Raw genomic sequence first — 23,376 nt, forward strand, 5'->3', positions numbered from 1 at the left:
TCTAACCTCAGCTGGAAAACCTAAGCCCACTCAGGAAAATCGTCAATGCCTTTCAGCTGCAAGACTTGTTTTGCTTGCTTTATCTAAAGGAAACAATGTATCATTCTTTACATTGATACTGATACCTATCACATTTGGTCTACTCTTTTCCTGATAAGAAAAGCTTTCACATGCTCTCAGCCTCCACGGAGTCTAAATGCTGCTGAATGGATGAAAAATAATTCATGTTATCATATCCTGATACTCAAATCAGCATGAAGTCTGCAAACGCAATGAAAAAGCTTCCAGCTTTTTAGTACGGAAACATCAGTGACCATAAAAAAAACCAACACATAAAAAGCAGTAACATAGCATGCAAAATTCTGCACAGCATCACCCCCAAACGTTCGGGCCACACAGACACAAAGCGAGTGCCCTAGCTGGAGCTAGAAAACTCAGTCATATCCGAATTAACTTCTACCATTTTTTTCTACCACTATTTACAACACAGTGGTAGGCATTCAGATATTCCTTGACGTTCCACAAAGCTATATAAACCCATTTCTTCAGTTTCTTCTGCAGAAGGAATTGTCCCCTTGCTTCCCAATACCTACTGGTCCCTCCAGAGAGTATAAATGGTGTCTGGACAGTGAAAAAGAGAAGAGGCAATGAGCATTATGTGAGTTTCTAGCTGGCAATTTTTTCTTCACAACTGGATAAAGAATGAAATGAAGCTGTGTTTGGAGGCTGTTTTTGATGCCTCTGTCCAAATTAGTATTTTATTGTTAAATTGCAGGAGTATACAAATAGCTAAGTTTTTCTTTGACATCAGTAGAAAAGTTGTTTTTTCATTGAAAACTTCTCTTAACAGTTTTCTATTCATACTGATTTTAATTTTTAGTATTACATGCAATTAATATTTTAAACATGCAGTAACCTCTGCATGTTCATGTGTGTTGAACAGAACAAATGAAATAGAGGAAGTCTATTTCCTCTTTATTGCATTATTCTACCAAAAACCCGGTGCAGGACCGCTATTTTGTGGGGCTTCTGTGTTAAATATCCAAACAGAATTATTAGGTTTTAGGTTTTGTTTTGTTTTAAATGCAGCACTACACTGTTTTATATCCGAGCAATAAATATTGCAAGGGTCCTAATTCAGTACAGTACTACTACAGCTTATGAAAATAATACTACTGAATATAGCTATATCAAACTTCTGTAATTCTATGTCACAACTTTTACTCATAAATATGTAACAGAAAACATAGCCTGACATATGTGTATCATAAATCCATAGGCGCAGACAAGACTGTGTTATGCCTTTGTTTTGATTTAGGCAGGATTTGACAGTAGAGAATAAAGAAACAAGTGTGAAAATTTTTAGCGTCTACTTGTTGTATTTGTTCAGGGAACCGGAAGACAGAATTTGATTTCTCTTAGCCAGGAAATGCTGAACAAGTACTACTGATTCTTCATTATCTTTTTCTAGAGGTGACGAGCAGGTGGCCTTAGGAGATTCAACAGCTTGGCAGAAGCCTACGCTAACATATTAGTGAGGCAGAGGTGATGGATAAGAATATGTTTCCCAAATTTGAAGGGAAAGCGATGATAGATGTACATTTTGCATACTGAGAAAGATTAACAACAAGCTGATTTTAGTAATAGGCTGAAAAAATATGAGTAGCTAAAAACGCAAATGAACAGGAAAATACATTGCTGTTATACTGCTAATTAGTACTGTTTTGAGGAGGGCATGATGTTAAACTCAAAACATGTTTCAGCCCTTATTTAAAAACCACGAAGTTTTTTTCTTTGGTAACTAGGTAAACCAACAATATATTTTCAGTGGAGTTCATGGTCAAAAAAAAAAAAAAGGAAAAGAGAAAAAGCTTTCCCTTTCCTAAAGAATGTGCTTCTGTTAACTTCTATGTATTTACACTTCTCAGTGACTCAACAGCATCACACAGATAAAGCCCAAAGGAAATGTAGCAGCTAATAAATTATTAAGCCGTTCTCCTCTAAAACATCAGCACTGGGCAGTACAAAGACTTGGCATACCACGTCAAATGCAAAAGGATCTGCAAATCTGAAAGAGTTATCTGCGCTTTGGAACAGCTGGCTCTGCAGATCCCACGGCCCACCTGGGATCCACTTACTACAGCCTGTCATTCTCGCCGAGTTTAATGCTTATACAGTCAATGAAACATAAGATGAAGCTAAAGGATACATCCCAAAAGAATCTGACTTATGCTTTGGGAAATGACCTTTAAGCAGTCACCTTCTGATACAAAATTAAACTACGGCTCTATGCATCTGCAAAAATACCTTGATGTTTGTGGTTTGTTCCTAATGGCATGCATGCATCACACTGGTACTCTCTAACAAATTTTTGTACACATATGTATATATTTGTATGTGGGTTTTGCAGGCTCATAATTTAGCGAGTAATATGCCCTGTGCTAGCCTGATTAATGTTAAATTATTGTAGTCTGTGTTTTTTTCAGTTACAGCATTACAGCAGAAAGCCCAGAAATTTCTTTGGTTTCTTTTACAAGTAAGATTTGCATTGCTTATGGAAGCATTTCCTTAACTCTTTGTTTGATGAGTATAACAACCAAACACATTCTCTCATTTTATGAGGAGAGCAATACGTGTTTTTGATGGCCACTACTATGAATAACAGTTGCTACTATGACTTGACTTGTTTTCTCCTCTGAAACAAACATGATTCCTTTTACAATCTCACTAAAGAATCATCCTTAATTAGGAATTGGCCTAAAATATGTGTATGATATGGAAAAAAGGTATGTTTGTGAAATGGCATGAGAAAAAGTGGCAAAAAGATGTAAACCAAATGGAAACTTACTTAAAAGCAGGAGAAAATCAAACCCTAACACTGCGTCTCCAACAGTCCTGACTCTTACCTGCTGCATGTCTCATTTTATTTGCCAAAAAAAAAAAAAAAAAATTAACATTGGCATTTCAGGGAAATGCCTTTCTCAAAGCTAAAGAGCAGAGAAGTCATTGGCTGTACCACATCCATGAATGCACATATTTATATTGTCAGACAAGGTAGACACCTTATAATAAATCACACCTCACTCTTTCTGAAAACAGAAAAAAAAAAAAAAGGCTTCATCTCTCCCCTCCTATTCCCCCTTTTCTTAGCATGGACACAACACAAATGCTTCCAAATTGTGATTGCTTAGCAATTATCACCAGAGAAAAAAGAAGCGCGTCACATCCTGACAATGTGTATGTACTCACACAGGAGAAGGTCTATGTGAAGTACCAAATCCTCCTGTTATAAGGAAATGATTGCAATGATATTTTAACAGTTAGAATTATTTCATGCTTTGTAAGCAGTAGAAACCAGATATATTTGAAGTATTGCTCTAATAACTTTGTATGCTGATATTAAAGCTCTAATAAGTTTATTGGTCTTCTAATTCTTAAAGAATGCTACTAGAGTTTCATTCCATCACTTGTAAAATTGCATTTAATTCTAATTGAAAAAGGGCTATCAACATTACAATAGTACATGGAAGATAACACACCACAACTTCAGAACAATATGTGAGACTTCATACTCATCACTCTCTTTGAAGTAATCCCTGACTGAACTACTGCACATGATAACACAACATGAACTTGAGGACATTTGATACCAAACAGTAATTTTAATTTTCTGTGCATTTTTTCAGAAGTAAGAAAGTTTGGTGGAACTTCCGTGTCAGTATGCAGAACTACTCTTTGCAAGCACAGCAGCAGAAGTATAATTTCTGCAGGTGGGTTTGGAATAAAATTATGCATTTAATATAGGGTAATTGGTATCAGTGATTATTTCCAGTTTTAAAGATAGATGCTTCAAACTTTGTAAGCAACGAAAAATATTTTCAGTACACTAAATCTACTACAAATCACCACAGACTTTAACTCTGCATCCCTGAATGCTGAAGAATTCACCAAACTAATTTCTAAATTTAAAATGGTTTTATCTACACTATTAGAGGTGAAAAAACACGCATTTGACTATGGCACACAGCATCTGCATTACTCCCATATTCTGTGCTATGCACAGCAGCTGTGGCCCTGGTCATATGGAGACTGAGCCAGGAAAAAAAGGCAAATACTCCCCCAGAGAAAGCAAAGAGTATTAAGGAAGTGGTCAATTATAAGAACAGTAGTAAAACTGAGTAGGCTCTGAAGTACTGTGTTGTATGATTTTCCATCTTCATTCTTTACTATTTTCAGTCTTTGAAACAGTACCATTTTAATGGTATTTTTACACAGAAATAGCCATGTTCTCTCCAGTAACAGCACCCCTGAAACCTTCCTTTCCTCCACAGCTTTCTCAGTTCAGTTTCCAGTTTTGACTGCTGAGGGGAGGAAGATTGTGACTGGCTGTTGCTTGATTTGATTTTACTGCATTACATTAATAATGGGTTTATTCAACCCCTCTAAGTACATTTTCTGAAAACCCTATTTGCCCAAGCAAACTGTGGAGGAACTCTTTGTCTATATCAGAAAAAGAGGACACTTTGTACTAGGGGAAAAGAAATAAATGCCCCATTTCTTTTAAACTGACTTAAGATCCTGGTAGTCCAGACATGCAAGTAAGTTCAACTTTTAAACGCTTCCTCTACAAAGACACTTATGGGCAAGTCACCTTGCACGACCTAGGCATCTACTTATGTCTCCAAGTACTTGAACCACATTCTAGAATTTCTCTCCATCAGTTATAAAGGGGATATAGACGTTGACTCAGACAAATCCTTCCTGTGCTAGCTTTGACAAATAATATTTATATTAGCATACATTGAACTTGTGCTTGTAAAATACTCCTAGATATGAAACCTTAAAAATCACTGATATTTTTGAAGGAACATAAAGCCATGTAGCAATAACCATGAGAAGGAAACAGCCAATGTAAATCTAATAACCAAAAATAATCATTAGTCTTTATCAGTAAGGATGGAGCATATAAAGATACCAGTTCACCGAGTACTCATGGAAAAAAAAAAAAAAGGGTGGGGGGTGGGAATGGGATGGGGTGGGGAGTGCCAGTGACTGACTTGGAACAAGATCTGCTGCAGAACACAGGAACAACAGCAACCTGCAGGGAGATGAATCCTACCTGTACTGATGCTTTAAGTAAAACAGAATTCATTCATTTGCTTTAAAATCTTTGGAAAACATTAGTTAAGTAGATTAAATAGAATCCCTTATTAGAGGGACTTTTCTAATATAGACAAGATTCTAGGGAACTACAAAAGCAATGATAATGCAGAGATGCTGTGAGAGAATGAGACATGGTATTTAGAGTGGGAAAAAGCAATGTAAAAAACCACAAGCAGTATCAATGACAACACCTGAAAGCTTAAAAACAAAGAAAACCCATTCTACTCTTACAGTAACGTATTCCTCTACAGAAAGAATAAAGATGGAGGAGAAAACGCTCAGTGCTGCTTTTATTTTCAAGGCAGTGTCACTAGCACTTTAATAATACTATTTCTTAAGAGAATCAGAAAATGCACAAGTTCTATTCGTATGTTTGTTTAAACAATGCAAGAAAACCTCCATCAAGAAGGCATAACACCTGCATTTTCTCAATAATTCTTTTTCAGCTTCATAATGCCAAGTAAAGAGCTGTTTATCCTTTCAATAGGAGGGATTATTTCTTATAAAAGTGGTTTTTACACATTTTACTGACAATTTTTGGAGAGACTTTGTTTCACAAGCTGGATATGAATTAGATATTGTGTGCTAAATTTGTAGCAGCTTTAAGCGATGTTGAAAAAAAAAGAGTATTCACTTAACTGCCGAACTTTACATTTTGAGGTCTTAACTGGGGTTATGCCATGTCCCCGATGCACATTAGATCTAAATTATATAGCATGGGCCCTGAGAAACCCAACTAATTCCCCTACCTCCACCTCACTTCTAGTTTGATCTTGTCTTCTCCGTGTTATATATCTTGTTATTATTCTCACCCTATGGGCCAGAAGAGACTCATTATCCACCTGAAATGCAAAAAACACAGCACACATCTAAATCTCAAATTGATATTTGCATGCCCTTGTTATTTCAACAGGAGCTATGCAAATTTATTTCAAGGATATAGTTTGAGAATTTCCAGGAGCTCCCAGCAGAACTGACATTATATCTCCCCCAGTCCATGAAAATGAACCAGGCTAGCAAAATGAGAGCCACTTTAAGCCTCTGCCCACTTGTGAACTTTTCTTCTCATTTACATTTGTTGCAAAGAGGTACTGTATGCTCCCAACTGAAGCAGTAATTCTCACTCTACATGTTGTCATCATAAATGACCTCACCATCCAATTTTCAGTCCAATTATTGTACACCTACTGACTACCAAAACCATCCTGCTGCTGAGGTGCTGTAGGAAGATACCCCTGTACCTTTCAGTGATTTTTCTTTTGGTTATTACTATTTTTTTTTTACTGGTGATAAGTGGATAGATTTCAACTGAAATAAATTGTTTCCCATTTCTCCCTAAGTCAATACATTTCATCCAAGAACCAGATACTAAAATTTCCACATCTTTCTTCACGTGTGCCGTCTACCTGCCCACATGCTATTTGACAAACAACTCTTAACTCCTGAGATGAAAAACACAATACTCCTAACTACTTACAAACTTGCTTTCCTTATAACAAATGTCTGGACTGACAACCTCAAGAAAGAAATTCGGGTTAAGCCCCAACTAGTAAACCAGTCTTCACATTTCTGCTGGGCACCTGAAGAAGGGCCTCACAGAGGTGCTGAATCGGGAAACCTTAAAGTAAGCATGAAGCACTCCAAAACTCACAGAGAAAATATATTAGGAGAGAAACAGAGAAGCTGTTTGTCACAATGCAGAATTAGGAAAGTTAAATGTAAACCTTGCAACTGATGAAACTCATGCCAGGACCTCTCTGGGCCAGATTACAGGAGCACACCAGGGGACAGGCATGGCAATGCAGGGCCAAAGCAGGGGATCGTGCCATTGTGAGGGATTTCACAGCGCAGAGCCTTGCCACCAGGCTCTGCGATAGCACCCTAGGCACCAAAGGCAGCTGATCAGTCAAAGCAGCGTGGAAGAAGCTCCAGAGCTGCTTTCCTGGAGAGGGGATGCATAAGCAGTGGCAGGGGAACCACAGTGAGGGAACCTGTCTCCCACTGAAATCAGGAGACCTGACAGGTCTGATAAAAGCAGAGCCCTAGTGCTTGTGCCAAAAAAGACCGGGGGGAACTGAAGGAATTTCCTCACTTTGAACTCCTTGTAAGGTTTCCAGGAGGCATGTGAATGCTATAGAGTTATTATAACGCTTTTTCAGGGCAAATATCCTTTGCATAGTAACACGAAAGAATCAAAAGCATGCAGATTCTTTATGCTGCAGGAAGAGCTCAGGTACAACCAGCATGTAGTACGCAGAATTGCAGACACGTGTTTTACAGACAATTATATTGAATAAATGGAGTAGCAAAGAGCAAGTAATTCCTAATGGATGACTAGGACTTTGTGGCCTCTGTACCTTAATTCTGACCTCCAAAATTACACTGACCACACTTTAAAGGCTATTATTGGTACAATCCAGCTACTGAGTCTGAGTTCATGTCTTAGGCAAGATCATTTTTACACAGGACTAACAACTATAGCATCGTTTAATACTGTCAATGAATTGGATGTGAAGTTATTATTGCAATTTCTTATTTAAAAGCAAATTCTCCACTTCCTCATCTTAAAAGCATGCCTGAGTTGCTGCTTCTGTTCAAAGGACCCCACAGACTGAAAGCTTCCTTTGCCTCTGTCCTGAACCATCCCGCTCCTGCTGAGCTCCTCCACATCTGTGCACACAAGCATCGGCCCTCAATTTGCCACTGCTCCAAACCAGCTGGCAATGTTGCCTATTCACTCCTGCTTCAAGTGCATCCTGGTTTCTCAGCACTCATCCCGGTTCTCTTTCCCCAGCATTGGGTTTTCTGATGGCAGCTGGGATGAGAAAGCCCTGGAAAAAAGGTTTGCTGGGGTGAGGAGAGCATGACTGCGGTCAAGTACCAATACCTGCTCTAACACATTTGCTGTTTCCCCCTCCAAATAAGAGGGGAAAACAAAAAGATTCCTGACTCGGGCAATCACAGACTGATGATCATTTGTAAAACAGACAACAGTAAAACTGGTCATCAGTGAACAGAGCTGGTCTAAACTGCCAGCCCTTCTGATTCGGAATATTCTTGTCATACTGCTCACCACCATTTGCACACGTTAGGTTGTAAATACACTTAACAGCATTGCCGTATTTTCCAGTATAATTCTGTGAAACATTTGCTGGTCTGGAGTTATTTTTTTCTCATGTAATACCGAAGTTTGCCTTGGAATTTAAAGTGCAGCATTTGGGTGTCAGGAAATTTGGCGAATTCTTAAACTGGCAGGTGTTGAAAAAAATAAACTGCCAAAATAATTCTAAAAATCTAGCTTGCAAGTGTGAACACAGAACGTCCAAATACTTTTATAAGCACTACTACGTAATACTATTTTTTAAGGGCCTGCTAGTGACTGTAACAAGTCCTAACTCTCCTCTGCTTTCATTTTTCTCATGTGCGAACTGAGGAGCTCACTACACAAAACCTGAGCAGTTTAATGATCATCACTAGTAAAATAAAAAGGAAAAGAACAGAAATACATTGTTATTAAACACCATTTAAGGTGAGCTAAGCAACCGAAATAGAAGAATGATGCCAGATACTTTATTTCTGTCAGCTTTTGCTATGCAACTTTTCTTACACCTTGCTTATGGCAATCTGCGGGGACCACAGATTCACAGGAATGAACGAGACAGCAAGGATTATCCATTCTCAACAGAACACTAACCTGTTCCTAAAACCTCTGGGAGGCAGATTTCACAGCCTTCCCAAGACATCTCAACCAGTGCATAGCTTCCCTGATGCCTAAGCAGTATCCTTCTTGCAACATTAGCACATTATTCCTTGTCCTACTGAAAGAATGACCCACAAAGTTGTTCCCTACTCCTTACCATCATTTCCGTACCTGAAACCGTATGAGGTATTTCCATCCTTTTCCCTTCTTAAAAAAAATAAATAAAAATGGTTCTGCCATTGTTTTTTCAGAGGACATAATGTCCACTTCACATTTCCAGTAATTTTATTTTTTTTTTTTATTATTTTTTCCCCAGTGGTCTTGGTCCAAAACCTAGCTGATCTGTGAATCCCAGTGGCAGACAATTCTATAGGTGAGGCCTTCCTAGTGCAAAGAGATGAGAAATGAATTACTTTACAACTACTTCATATGACACTTATGCTTACACATCACAACAGATTGTTCTTCCCCCTCCACAAAATGAGTATTTGGCTCATTCACACTATCAACCATTGCAATACTAGTCCAGTGTATCAAGATTGTAACGTTAATCTGCTCCAGAAAAGCGTTTGCAGCTCCACTTAGATTGGTGGCACCAGCACCTTGATTAAGAATACTCCAAACCTTCAAAACCTTGATGGAAACGCTGCCCAGGAGTGGAACCAAGATCTTCACAGAACTGCAGTGGTTTAATTGGTACCATTCCTCTGCACATACAGCAACCTATTCTGTTCTTGTATTTACTGTGTAGCATACTTTCATGTAATGAAAGTGAATGGCGTTGGTTATTTCCAAAGTTATGGCGCCATTTGCTAAAAAGCAAAACAAAATATTCAATTACTTACCAGTTACTTTAAATGCTCCTATCACGAGGGCATCTGAAACTCCTAACACTGTTGATATTTCTGTTTTCACCACGTGGAATAGTCAATTTGATTGAAACATTACACCAACCCAAATTTATGAGATGTCTGGCTCATCGCCAAGGCTGTATTTTCAAAAACCTTTGTGCTGCTAATAGAGGTGCAAGTCATAATGGTACATGACCCAAAGCCAGTAAATAGACAAGGGTAGGAACTACACGCCCCTACGTGTAACAGAAGCAGGTAGCTTCTGTTTTCACCGTTTGGTGACGTTAACGCAGTAATACTGAGTAACTGCTGACAATTAGCCAGAAGATGGAGCAGAGGTCTTGTAAGAAAATTACTCCCTGGTGGCAAAATATTGAAAATTCAATTACACTCTGTTTATTACAGGCCTACATTAGGAACTGCGTTCATAATAAAGACCTTGATAATACACAAATTAATCGCAGCACAGGGGAGTGCTTTAGTAACTTTTTTACTCCTTGATGTATTCTCTGATATTAAGTTTTTAATATATCCATGGACATATTGAAATGCTTTCCATAAAGGTATTGAAACACTTTCTATAAAGGTATTCTTCTAAAGTTGTTTAAATACAATAGCGTGATATGTGAATATTGTTCTAAAAGACCTCAAGACAATTTTTTTTTAGTTTGATAGAGTAAAATAAGGTGTAGATAACAATTTTTAAAGCCTATCCCCTTAGGTATTACTCCCTATCTTGTGCTTACTTGTTCATATTTGTGCTTCTGTGAAGTGTGCTATTGTGCAAACATTTTTAAAGTCTAGAAGGCTATGGCCTTGCACGGTTTTCTGCAAATACTTACATTAAAATATGTGAATACTCTTTCAATTTAAAAAAAGCCAGGAACTTGGAGGTATGCATATCCCATTTCTGCAGATATTGCGGATCAGTTTGAAGCAAGATTGAATAATCTAGTTCTTAATATTCAAGTTATAGCAGTTGCACAAAATGCTCCCAAGAAGAGTAGCAAGATATAAATTCATGCTATGACAATGTACATTGGATACTGTTGAATAATTTAGTTTCTGAACGAATTTAGTCAGCAGTTTGTTTAGCCTTTTAATAGCCTATTGTCTATTATATATAATATATATTATATTATATATATAATATATAATATATTATATATGTATATTATATATACATAATATTGCCTATTATAATAGTCTACTTTAAAGACTTCTACTTGCAAGCTCTTCAGCACAAAGGTTTTAAACATATATTTTAAATCTAGCTACATACTTGCTTAGTTCTATTTTGCCAGTGGAAGCAGTGAAACCTGTGATAAACTTACCAATTCTGAAGTGGGATAAAGAAGTCCATTGTCCTCATATTTAACTTAACCTTATACACTAATTGAAAAATGTAAAATGCTAGAAAAAATACTAAATGTACACAATGATCCACCAGGTAACTGCCTCTTTATAGTTTGAGAGAGACTCCTAAGGAATTAGACTACTAAGGAATTCTCCTGTTCATTAAGTGAAAGAAAACAATAGTTTGTACTAGAGTTGAAATACCAAATACTGCTAATAAAGACTTGAAACTTGGTTCTACCTGACTAGGTTCTGTGATACCGACAGTGCCTTTGGATCTAAATTGCCTGAACCTCACTCGTATAAGCTTTCCTTTTTAATGAAGTTGTTGTTATCCTTTCTGCTTTGTAAAAGGATTCTCTGAATCTGCAAGGTACGGGATAGGAATTCTTTGTAGCGCACCAACATTCAAGACCAGTCTCAATGACTGGATAAGAAGGGAACTTGGTTCTGCGAGAATATGCCGCGCCTAAGACACAAGATCACAAATGAGGTGCCTGGTGACAGACCTGGCATTTGAAATTGGTTGGAGCAGTAAGGAACCCTGCAGCTAAATGACTGCAGCCCTGTCCCAGCTAAGCCTGGGCACTCCCCTGGCAGTCATAAAAAGCACAGAAATGAAGTGAGTACAGGAAGAATCAAAAATAAAGATTTCTGGCAATTAGTCCAATTCACAAATAAGCAGAAATTACAAATTTTGTATTCTTTTACATAGCAAATAAATCTTTCACAGGTAGGTTCCTCCCTAACACTTACCGCACAAACTCCATCAGCAGCCACTCCTAAGTCATCATTTGACTATTCTGGAAATGCCAGATCACTCCAGAGCCCATGTGATAAGAAACAGAGTTCATGTGATAAGATCACCTTGCAAGACAGACTCCTTCCTGGCAGAGATGAGATGAATGAATGTTATATCCTTGTAGCTTTCAAGTGTGTTGTTTTTCAGGAGTTGCTCTCTAACGTCCATCACAAAAATGAAACAGAACACCACTGTGTTGGTCACTATGACAAATTTCAACTCCAGCAAGTCAGATTGGTGCAATGAAGAAGAGAGCAAAGAATTTCCAAATGTTCACAGGATCCAGCCACCAAGCCAGATCTTGATCAACAAAAGCATCCTTTTAAAAATCCTTTTGTTCAGGCAGTACCTGGAAGGGCAGTACACAAACGCCAGCCAAACCAGGAGATGCTATGAGTGAAGTCTTGAAAGCTGTCTTACATATGCACACATGATTTAAGATCTCCAACTATCCGCATAGTGCCTTCACGGGATTAGATTTTATTAATGCCTGTCAGCACTGGCTGATCCGCAGTTCATCACCAACTCCAACGAGCCACCATCTAGAATATACTATAAGGTGTTACGGTAAGGCTCTCATGACATCCCAGCTGATGCTGCAGGCTTTACGTGACCTCTGTGGACATTTCCATAAGGATTTGGTCCCTCCTCAAACATGCTTGCACAACTGCCATAATCTCACAATACTTGGTTCTCTGAAAAGTCCTTTTATTGATATGTTACTGGCCATGCAGTAAATCTGAAATAGAACACCTCTTGCAGGGTCAGTAAGTGGCCCAATGACTTGCAGGTTAAAAAGCTGCACCCAAATGAGTTTGGAACCATTGGAAAAGGTTTACAAGAGTGCTACAGATTTCCTGAATCACCTCGAACGTAGACAATCTGACAGGCTGAAGTCATCCTGCATTTCACTAGGAGGAGATATTATGAACACAGACATTTTCTCTTCAAGTCTGCTGTGTCATCATTTATGGCTCCTAAACAAAAACGAGGCCACTTCTGGTTACAACAGACTCTCTCTGAGAATGGACAGGGAAGGTACTGCAAGAAAATACAGCCTGGAAGACATCACATTTAGAAGACATCACATTTAGCATTGCCAGAGCACTCAGAGAGAGCAAAGCAGCTCCAAAAGGCAGTGCTCTGAGCAGACAGGGCTCTGACCTGTGCTGTCAGACCTGACTTTGCTCTCTGCAGTATTGACTGCCAACTTCTGGCCAGAGATTTGCTTATTCTCATGCAGAAAAACCTATCCATAAGGGAAAGCAAACATCAACGACCAGCAGTGATGCACCCACAACCAGTACTTGAAATGGCAGGTGCTCTGGTGTCAGCTGCTGTTTCAACTATCCCAGTCCTATGTGGCTGGTAAGAAGCAAGCAATTTTGGGCTATTTGTCACTGTTGGAAAGTGGAGGCATCTTCTTTACCCTCAAACACTGCAGAAAAGGAGTAAAGCTCTGTCTAGTACCTCTGACTCTAGGTTGAGCATGGTCCTTCCTTGAATCCATCTGTGATGCCAGAAGTTTAAGCATCTGCCTCCTTTTCCAATAATCAGTGGTTGCCCTGACATTCATTTTGTACAAGAATGGAGTCTGGCTTGTCTACCTGAGGACAAACTGTTCCCATGGTTTTGGTGAGAAGGGAAAGAGGAGAGAAAAGGCCATTGCTTCATTTAGATCTGATGAGAACAGTACAGATAGGTCCAGGAAGCTGATGTCACCTCCTCAATCTCATGCTTTGTGCCTCCGATGCGAAAGCAACGAGCACACTGAGCAGTATGTGCAACTCTACAGAACAGCAGACAGAGACACTTGTGCCCATTTTGTAAAAAGAGAAAATTAATCTGTTACTGAATGGATGGAATTTGAAGCCTCAGGTTGAAGAGCCCTGAACAGGAGATAAGGGAAAACATAAAAATGGTATTATAGAGGAGTGTGAAAAATGTCAGTACTTGATCTAAGAGTACTGATACAATCAAAAATCAAAAGAAGCAATTCAGGAAGGTACTAGCAATTTAGCCACAGCTTTGACAAGAAAACTAGCTTAGCTGTACCCTGCTCTAACGGGAGGTGGCACGTAACCGAAGAACGGGCAGTAACTTCTCTGCTTTTTTGCTCTCGTATAAGTGGATAAAGAACACATTTACAGTAACAGCAATTTGACAAACACTCAAAGAACATACAAAACTACTTCCATTTATTCAAAATACATAAAAACAAGCATTATAAAGCTGATTGTAATTTGTGCAGTGGTTTTACTACTATCTCAACTTAAATTACCAAGGACAATCTAGGCTTTTGTAGACACTACTTTTTTAGTTTGATAAAATTCAGTCAGATTGTTTGCAGGATTCAGAAACACTTCCAAATTCATTAAGGTTTTGCCTTTTTTGATGTTACTGCACGGGTATTTCTATTTTTATACACATAAATACATGCATACTTACATAAATATACACACACTTCTATAAAAAAAACCCTAACTTTTTCAAATCCTTTAGTTCAAGAAGGTTAGACAAAGGCACCATTAGGAAGCATTATTATGCCCATTCGTAAGTAGGGAAAAAAAAATCAGAAAGATGAAGTAATGTACAAATGCAGCGACAGCAAATTAGTGACCAAACCAGGATTTCATTGCAGAACCTCTGACTTCAAAGCAAAGACTCTGAAGGCTTACCACATGTAAAGTTCAGAAGAAACTGGTAAGCAGAATGCAAGTCACTAGGATTGGAGTTTAGCTGAGCTAACAGTTGTGCTTGAGTAATTGCAAGTGATCAGGACACTGAGTCTAACCTTAACTCACAGCAGAGTACGCAGCACTGATTCCATACTAAATTTAATGGACATAATGAACCATTATCATCATATCCAGGAGTATAGTGCATTTTCTTTGATTATTTCCACAGACTATCCAAAACTCAAGTCCACTTAGCTTGTGAAGTCTGATGAGAGCACAGCCTGAGGTAATACAGACACAAAAACAACTCATAAAAGATTAGGTCAGGCTTGATTTAATAAGGAAAAATAAAGTAGGACCACAGTGGTAGAAAAGGTGGTGGGCGTATTTTTGTGGGGGGCGGGAGGTTGTTTGTTTGTTATAAACACAAAATAGGATAATCATGTATTTGGCATAAAAATACACCACAGTGTCTGTCTTTTTTAATGTCTTTCTGGGGAGAAGAACCGTTGTTCTATAGAAGTGAAAACAAAGAGTATGATACAGAAATCATTTCTTTTATGGATATGACTATGAAGCATTTTTCTTCATTATCTTGTAAGTGTACTGTATTATGAATCTACTTTAAGATGTTTTAAATCACACTAAAAATAGGGTTTGGGGATAATCGATAGTACCATGTCACCAAAACAATTAATTCAAATTCATAATAAAAATTTTGGGAGAAGCAGAATCAGCACAGAACTATGCAATCCAGTTCCCCAAGAGACACTCTCACTTATATTTACTGAGCACAGATATCTTTCTCACTGAAAGCAAAACAGAAATCTTTGAGTCAAATTAACTCTTCTGCCATAACAAAAGTGCCTAAGAATCATTTTTTTAAAGGAATAATTTATCAGAATTCCCTTTAATGCTTTTTTCATAACATTGAAATACCTCTAAAAAGAGGATAAAAAATTCATTTGTGCAGAGGTGATCAGAAGGAAAAAAAATCACTCTGAACAAAGGTAAGCCAATTAACTTTTTTATAAAAATCAATATATTTGATACTGCACAGAACAAAGAGCTTGTAAGAAAACAAGTAAGAAATGAATCTGTGGGTTTTTGTGTTTTTTATTTTTTTATTTTTTTAAAGCAATTTGCTAACTAAAGTACATGGACTTTGTTACTGTATTTTCATTATTGTTATTTAAATGTGTTCCCTAAGCCCCTGAAGTGCAAAGATGATTTTCTGGATAAAGAGAATATTATTAATGTATTTAACATGGGCACTTCAGCATTTCATGGGTAAGTTCAGTTAACAGTTTTGTATACGTTACATTCAAAAAACAAAACAGAAGGGAAGAACTCTAACTTATTTTTTCAAAAACATAGTTGGGCATTTGTAACAACTAAAACTGCATTTCTAACTGTATGTATGTGTTACTAGATTGCAGAGCAACGTAAGCCTCACTTACAAATAAGGCCTAGGATCATGGGGACTCCAACATTATTCTAGTTTAGGTGATGTTGAAAAGCGGGCATCCAGAAAGTTACTTAATTTTAAGAGCTATTAATTGCAGACAGCTACGGAAAGAAATATTTTTACCAAACTATTTATGAACCCAATTGAAAAGCTGCTATATGGCTATAGCTGGATTGTAGTGAATCTCACTTTTTAAAGACAATGTATTGCATCTAAATTTATAGACAATGTGTTGCATCTAAAGACAACAGATTGTTGTCTGTTTGAAACTTGACCTTGTCGGAAATAATGATCACAACAACTAGATTAAAAAGATGAGTTATCTTCTCCATGGACATGGAAAAGAGTATTTCAGCTTTTTTCAGCCAGTTTTTCAGCTAATAGTTACAGGGCTCAGCTGGCAGGTATGTCCATCTTCTGGCAACCTAAAACCCAACAGTGACACAACTCCATAAAACTGCCCTAGCATCGTCAAGATGGCAGAAGGAAATGGCATTGCAGTCAGCCCTGAAGGTGTAAACCTTGGTAGCACCAGGATTGGATAGGCATCCTCACTGGCCTGTGAATAAGAAATTTATGAGCTGGACAGAGAGTAAGGTGAATGTAGGGAAAACGTTGAGAAAGAGTAATAAAAGAGTGAATTTCCAAATTTAACCTCTGGCTGACAGGTTGCCAACAAGCAACACTTCGATGCAATGGCCACAATTCAATCCTTCTACGCTGAGAAGGCAGCCACTTGACTTTGTTCGCTTTCTCTATGAAGTCAAATGCTGCTGCATTTTTTATGTAATAGAGTTTGTTAGATATGAATAAAAACACGCTTACCAACTATCTCCCTGCTTGCTTCTATTCGTAACCTACTAGCCAGCAGATCCCAAAATATTCCAATAAACTGCATTTTGGGATAAGATAGAAATACTCTTACACATTGAAAATATTGTCTCAAAATCAGTATTCTTACCAACAGCCTTCCAGAAAATTTGTAGCACTGTATACATTACATCAATGTCTGCTGAGGAACCACCAGATCGTGAAACCTTCAAAGTACAGTTTCACGTTTATGAAATACTGATATGAAATTTACACAATCAGCTTAGTTAGTTGGCATCTTAGAGCTTTTCTCGAGGAACTAAAAAGCTGGTCACTATAGCTTCTCCCTGTTCCACAGTATTTCCTGCTGTATTTTGACAGAGCAAATTTTGAGTTAAATTATTTAACTCAATTTTGAGTTAAATACAGACAGGAAATTAGAGCGGGGAAAAACCTTATAACCTCAAAAACGTGAACCAATTTATCCATCCATCTATGTCTTCCTTGCAACATCTACATACCACAAGACAGATACGAATTCTGCAAAAGCACTGTGGGAAGAATTATAGGACCAGGATTTCTGGTAAGATTTCCCAACATTTTGCAACTGCAAACAGAACCAATGACAAACAGCTAAGGCAAAACTCAGCTAATCTCTGGAGTAAATGTGGGTCTGTGAACAACAAACTTCTATACTCAACTCACTTTTACAACAAGTCTTTCTACGAATTTAGTCAACGTTCTCTATATTAATTTGATTTTTCTGGAAAGGATTTTCAAAAGCACTTACATAATTTAGAAGCACAAGTCCTGTTACAACTTGTGAGGATTTGAGCTCTAAATCTCTAGGGCACTTTTCAAAAATCTCACTCTTATATGTAAAATGGAAAAACAATCATTACTTTCTGCTTTCTAACTATTCTGATACAGTGACTAAAAGGAATATCCAGTTCTGTCCCTCCATGAGCTCCTCACTTTTCAAAGGCTCAAGAGGCTAATATAGCCTTATCATGACTTCAGGTCAAAAGATTGAGTCTAATGGACCAATGGAAGGAATTAATTTCAGAGCTCAAGACCTTTAATTGAGAACAGATGGTGCCTAGTCCCTATAAATTTAAAGTCTGGGGCCTGTTAACAAAAGCATCTAATCTCATCTCAATTGCCATAAGCAGTCAGGATCCAGCAATATTGAGTTTACAAAACAATATAAAAATCTCCTACGATTCCACTGAAAGCAAACAAGCAGCAAAGACAGTTAATGAAAAAGACGTCATATGTTCTCTGCAGCTAAAGTAGTTAAGGGAATGAGCAGCAGAATTCCCCACTGAGTGCAGCTTTTAAGCAATTTTAAATAAGTCTCCTCACAGAACATATAGCAATCAAGCAATGAAGAACTTAGCGGCTTGCATAATTCTGGCTAACTCTGTGTGGAAGGAGACTGGACACCACCCATTTAACCACATGCTGACAATAGAGACAGTTCCCTTCCGACACATTTTGACCTGGGTATCTTGGAAATTGAATATTCAAATGAGCTTCAAAGATTATAAGCTATCTTGACACACTCAATATCCAACTTCAACAGTACACAGAAACAACTCTGAAACCTCCTCCAAGAACTTACTTTTGCCAAAAAGGATCCTGGACTTCTCAGTTCTGCTATTTTTCTACAAACTGCACAGGTGACCAATACAGTTTGGTTCAGTGATACCCACTGCAAAAAGAAATTGAAGTTTTTGTACTGAATTCTTCTTCAACTATCTGCCTCATGTTCAGACGGAGACCGGATAGCTTGTCAGCAGTGATTGTATAACACATTTTATTTATAACTATAAAACATTTTATAGCATATTGCACTTTTGAAAGAATTTCTTTTCCCAGCACACAGCAGATCAGCAGCAGAGTGTGTAATATCAGAATAACTTTCCCTTGCCTATGCTCATGACTGCACAAAGATTCACTACGGAAATGTGCTGAAGTTTTTGGATCATTTGAAGAAGAAAGCTGCCTTCAGCCCTCTGTGTTTAATCTGTAACAAAACCATGCGTGTAAGCTCCGAAATTAAAACTGTGTAAGAAAAGGTCTTGTAAGGACAAAAAAACATACATATACACACACATTAATGCATCTATTTTATCACAAAGGACAAAAAGCAATCATAATGTGGTCAACCAGAGCAGTCAGCCTGTTGGCTTTACTCTGTAGTAGCATAACAATCTGTAACAACAGCTTCCCAGGTTGGTTGCTTCTTTTTATGTTGCAAATACCACAAATGCTCACATTTCATCTCTGATGTACCTAGTCAGCAGCCACAGTACCTGAAGGAGGGATTCACCAGCAGCTGCACAGAGCCTCCAAACCCCAAGAAAACTGCCATCTATTACAGATGCCCTGACTGAAGATATGAGATACGCCTGTTAACCGTTTGTGCATTCATAATTTAATCTGTAATTAATTCACATTGTTTTCCTTATCTTTCTTAGCTCTCATACTGTGGTTTTACAACTGTGAAATTAAAAAGGAAAAAAAATTAAAGCAAGATATTGGTAACTATTTTGCAAATCCCAAGTGCTATGTAAAATCCCAGACTAACCCGTACTGACTGCAGCAGGCATCAAAGGCTCTTCCACTGAAAGGTTTTGAATGTGGAGTGAAAGAAAATGAATCTCCTTGGTTTCTGTCTGCCAACAACACCCTTCCCTACAACATACAAGTGAAAACAACAGATAACTAAACACAAAACTTATATAATTTAGGATGAAAGTGCTGGATGAGTGGGAAAAGAATAACAATAAATGCTACAGCTTCTTAACCAGCATTTCCTTTCCCGTGAGATTTGAGACCTCATCTTCTTCCCACCTTAAATTAAGAAAAAAAATCTTAAATTTTGCCAACATATCAGGCAGATTACTTAGACCAAACAAAGTTCTGACTGGCTCAGTTTTAATAACTGTAAAAGGAATTCATTCTCAAATTTGACTTGAAATTTAATTTTGAACTGAATTCTCATCTGAATGGAAGAAATATAACTTTTTATCCAGAAAAATATAAAAACAAATTTTTACACGTGTTTAAAAAGGGATTGTTTTAAAGAACTGTCTGTTCCAATATTGTTTTCAGCCTTTTACCTGCAAAAGTCTTGACTTCCAGTCAGTATTTAAGTTCTCCATCTATTATTTCACCAGCATACAAAGACAATAGCCTATGATTGTTACTGATTCTCTGACAACACAGCATGCATTTAAAGTAAAAACCATTATTAGATTATTTCATTATATTTAAACAAGCAAATGCAGTTAAAATCTTTTTTCAAATCAAAATCATGTGAAGCTTTAAAAATGTTCTCTTAATCAACCGAATATGAATAAGCCTACTGTTTATATAGAATTATCATTAGACTTCACCTATTCCATTGATTTAGTTTTGCTAGTGAATATGTAAATGTATATGTATGTTTAGATACATGTGTGTATATGTATGCACACACCCTTATATTCACATAACTGTATAGGAGATGAAGGATGCAATGGCTGAGAAAGTTGCTTTCAAATGACAACAAACAACCTCACAGTTCTTCCAGGCTTTTCTTCTTCTTTTTATTCCGGTGATAATTACATCAATAAACCTGACTCAGCAATTCCATTGCTCTCTAATTCATTAATTAAAACAATTTACTGCTACCACTGTGATTTTTCAAGGACATCAAAACCACATTCAAAATCAAAACAGCAGAGATCATCAGTTTATAGATGTGCAAAGCATGCTTTGCTTTCATGGCAACCTCACAATTAAAACACTTACAACTCAAGTGAAAAAGAACTGTTTTCTTTTTCAGATTTCCTTGCGTAAGCACGTCCAGATCACATTTTGTTTAGGTGGACCAAACAGCAATATTTGTATAGCAACATTAAAAAGAAGAAAAAAATTATACCAGAAGTTAGCCATTTACAATCAGAAGACCAATCAAGATATTAATATTATAGTAAATTGCAAAGCAACCTTCTCATAGCCTTCAGTTTCTCAGTACATTTCCTGTTGATCAATTTTTGGGTCAAATGGTAACACACTTGACTTACAAAAAATAAAACCAGAAGGACACTGAAGAAGTTTGAAGAAGTTCTTTTGCCCATCCTCTCCCACACAACAGGACTGACAGGAATTATACTCCCAAGTTGACAAAAAACAATTTAAAATTGTTTTTGAAAATATTTTAGATGACTAAGTATTTGCATGGTCCTCAGTAACCTCTTTCACCAAGTTATCCTTGGTGCTACATCGTCTGACTAAACTTCTGTTTCACTACTTGCACTGTTTGCTTCTGGTCGTCTTTGCCACAGTAACCTTCACAATGTCAGCAATATCCAAACAGAACAAGCCAGGTAAAACATTCTGAATTCTCCCAGCATTTTCTTAGTGTCATATGTCTAAAATTGCTGACCATTCTTGTTAACCTTTCTCTAGGCCTCTAGTTGGCTGGCATTTTCCTCAAAACGTAGTGCCAAGACCAGTCACAGAGACACAGTACATCTGTCTCAGCACTGCTGAGAGCAGCAGCAGGATTATTTCAGCTGTACTGAATATAAAAGACATGTTATAAGGAAGAAACCCTCAGATTGCAGAAAACACGGCTGACCAACGTTTGTGCTCCATTATAACCTAGCTACAGGAGAGGAATACAAAAACATTTCCAGCACATGCAGGTCTGGGGATAGGAAAGCCGAAGCCAGAGTTGAGAAGCACAGTAGAGGAAGAGCAAGCTGCTAGGTACCACTTACACCAGCTGGACATCAACAAGCCTAGGGGACCAGGCAAAGGCACCCACAGGTGCTGACAGAGCTGATCAGTGTCACTGAAAGGCCAGTCTGATTCATTGGAAGGTCACGGAGGTTCCTGATGACTTTTTAAGAAGATAGAAGTCATTTTACCTTCAAGAGGTGCAAGGACTATGTGGGGAAGCAGCAGCAGCCAGCCTCACCTCAGTCCCCCAGGAAAGATAATGGAACAAATACTGCTGGAATTACCCTGCATATGACTGGACAGGGCTCCATGAAAAGTCCTTGAGAACAGCCAGAATGGATTTACCAAAAGGCAAATCACACCCAAACAACCAGACTGCTGTCTATGATCGGCCTCAGCAGACAAAGGGAGAACAGTGGATGTTGTTTTTTTCTTGACATTAGCAAGGCTTTCAGCATGATCTACCCTAGTATCCTGGTAGCCAAGCTGGAAAGAGATGAACTGGATGGGTGGGCTGCAAGTGCGGAGTGTAGAAAACTGGCACCTCAGGCTGGAAGAACAGTGCTCCGTAGTTCAGAGACCAACTGTTGGCATTAGTTAATGGCATTCTTCAGGGACTAATATTGGGGTCAATGCTGCTTAATGTTTGTATTACATGTAACACGTTGAGAATGAATAGGATGGAACATGCCCTCAGCAAGTCTGTGAATATTGACAAGTTGGACAGAGTGATCAACACACCGCACGGCAAGACTGCCTTTCAGAGGGATCTCAACAAACTGTGAAAATGGGCAGAAAGAAGCTATGAATTCCAAAGGCAGCATAACCACATCTAACAGTACCAGCTGGAGCCCACTGGAAAGCAGCTTTGTAGTAAAGGACCTGGGGAGTCAACATGGACAAGAAGTTCAGCAAGAGTCAGCAATGTGCCCTTGCAACAATAAGAACTAACCCCATACCCAGCTGCATTCACAATACCAGATAGCATGCTCTTGGAAGTGAACAGTCACCCTTTTTTCAACATTTGAAGACCACATCTGGAGTATAACATCCGCTTTTGGGCTCCCCAGTACTCATACAACAAACTGGAATGAATTCTGCGGAGGCTGACCAGGATGATTAGAAAGCTCAAGGAGAAGCTGAGAGCACTGAGTTTGTTCAAGCTGGAGTGGGTAAAAGTTGGAAATCTAACTTGGGTTTTCCATCACTTAAGATGGTGGTCACAACCGCAGCAAGGGAAATTCTGACTAGATATAAAGGAAAAAAATCATGAAGAAGCTGTCTAAGCACTGGAACAGATGTCTGCAAAAGATGTGGATATCTCTTTTCTTGGAAATGTTCAAAACTCAACTGAACAAAGCCTTGAGCAACTTAATCTAAATTATGTTAGTTCAGTTCTAAGCATATGGTTGGACCACAGGACCTCAAAAGTCCCTTCTAAGCTGACTTATTCTATGATTTTCTAAAGGACTGAGATCTAGCCACTTGTCTTTCTCACATTTTGGAAACCGATTACTCCCACTTAAACGTAGGCCTTAGCACTTGTGCTTACTGAACTGCATTTTCTCATGTGGAATTACTTCCCCAGCTTTCATCCTGTCTTACAAAGCACACGTGATTTTTTTTCCAGGTTACAACATTGTATTTGCATTATCCAAGCCATTAAGAAAATCTATGGCACACTATGTGGAGTACTATTTGATTCAGCTTGACAGCTCATGAAATACTGATAATCATTCTTTATGCATTTTTCCAATAATTTGTACATTCGCCATGCAATAATGAACCCAGACCATGTGCCTCTACTTAGG

At 38.0% G+C, this 23,376-nt stretch overlaps 1 protein-coding gene across 5 annotated transcripts in view; it reads right to left on the reverse strand.

The window, feature by feature from the left end:
• The window catches only part of LOC310899262 (teneurin-3-like), a 1,088,357-nt gene that overhangs the window by 49,970 nt on the left and 1,015,011 nt on the right, over positions 1–23,376 (reverse strand). Inside the window, exons 18-20 of one of the 5 annotated variants that reach the window (XR_014584114.1) lie at positions 19,422–19,528; positions 18,453–18,542; positions 1,356–6,005 (exon numbers count right to left, since the gene is read on the reverse strand). The exons of 2 other annotated variants lie outside the window; for them this stretch is intronic. Coding sequence is in view for 2 of the 3 variants with exons in the window: in XM_083835485.1 (XP_083691611.1) it covers positions 19,443–19,528 (86 nt within the window). In the remaining variant the exon portion in view is untranslated. Of the gene's footprint in view, positions 1–1,355; positions 19,529–23,376 lie in introns of those variants that run through there. 2 more of the 5 variants (XM_083835485.1, XM_083835484.1) reach the window with 2 other exon arrangements.

This window comes from Anser anser, assembly GCF_964211835.1.
Source record: "Anser anser genome assembly, chromosome: 4".
NCBI lineage: Eukaryota > Metazoa > Chordata > Aves > Anseriformes > Anatidae > Anser > Anser anser.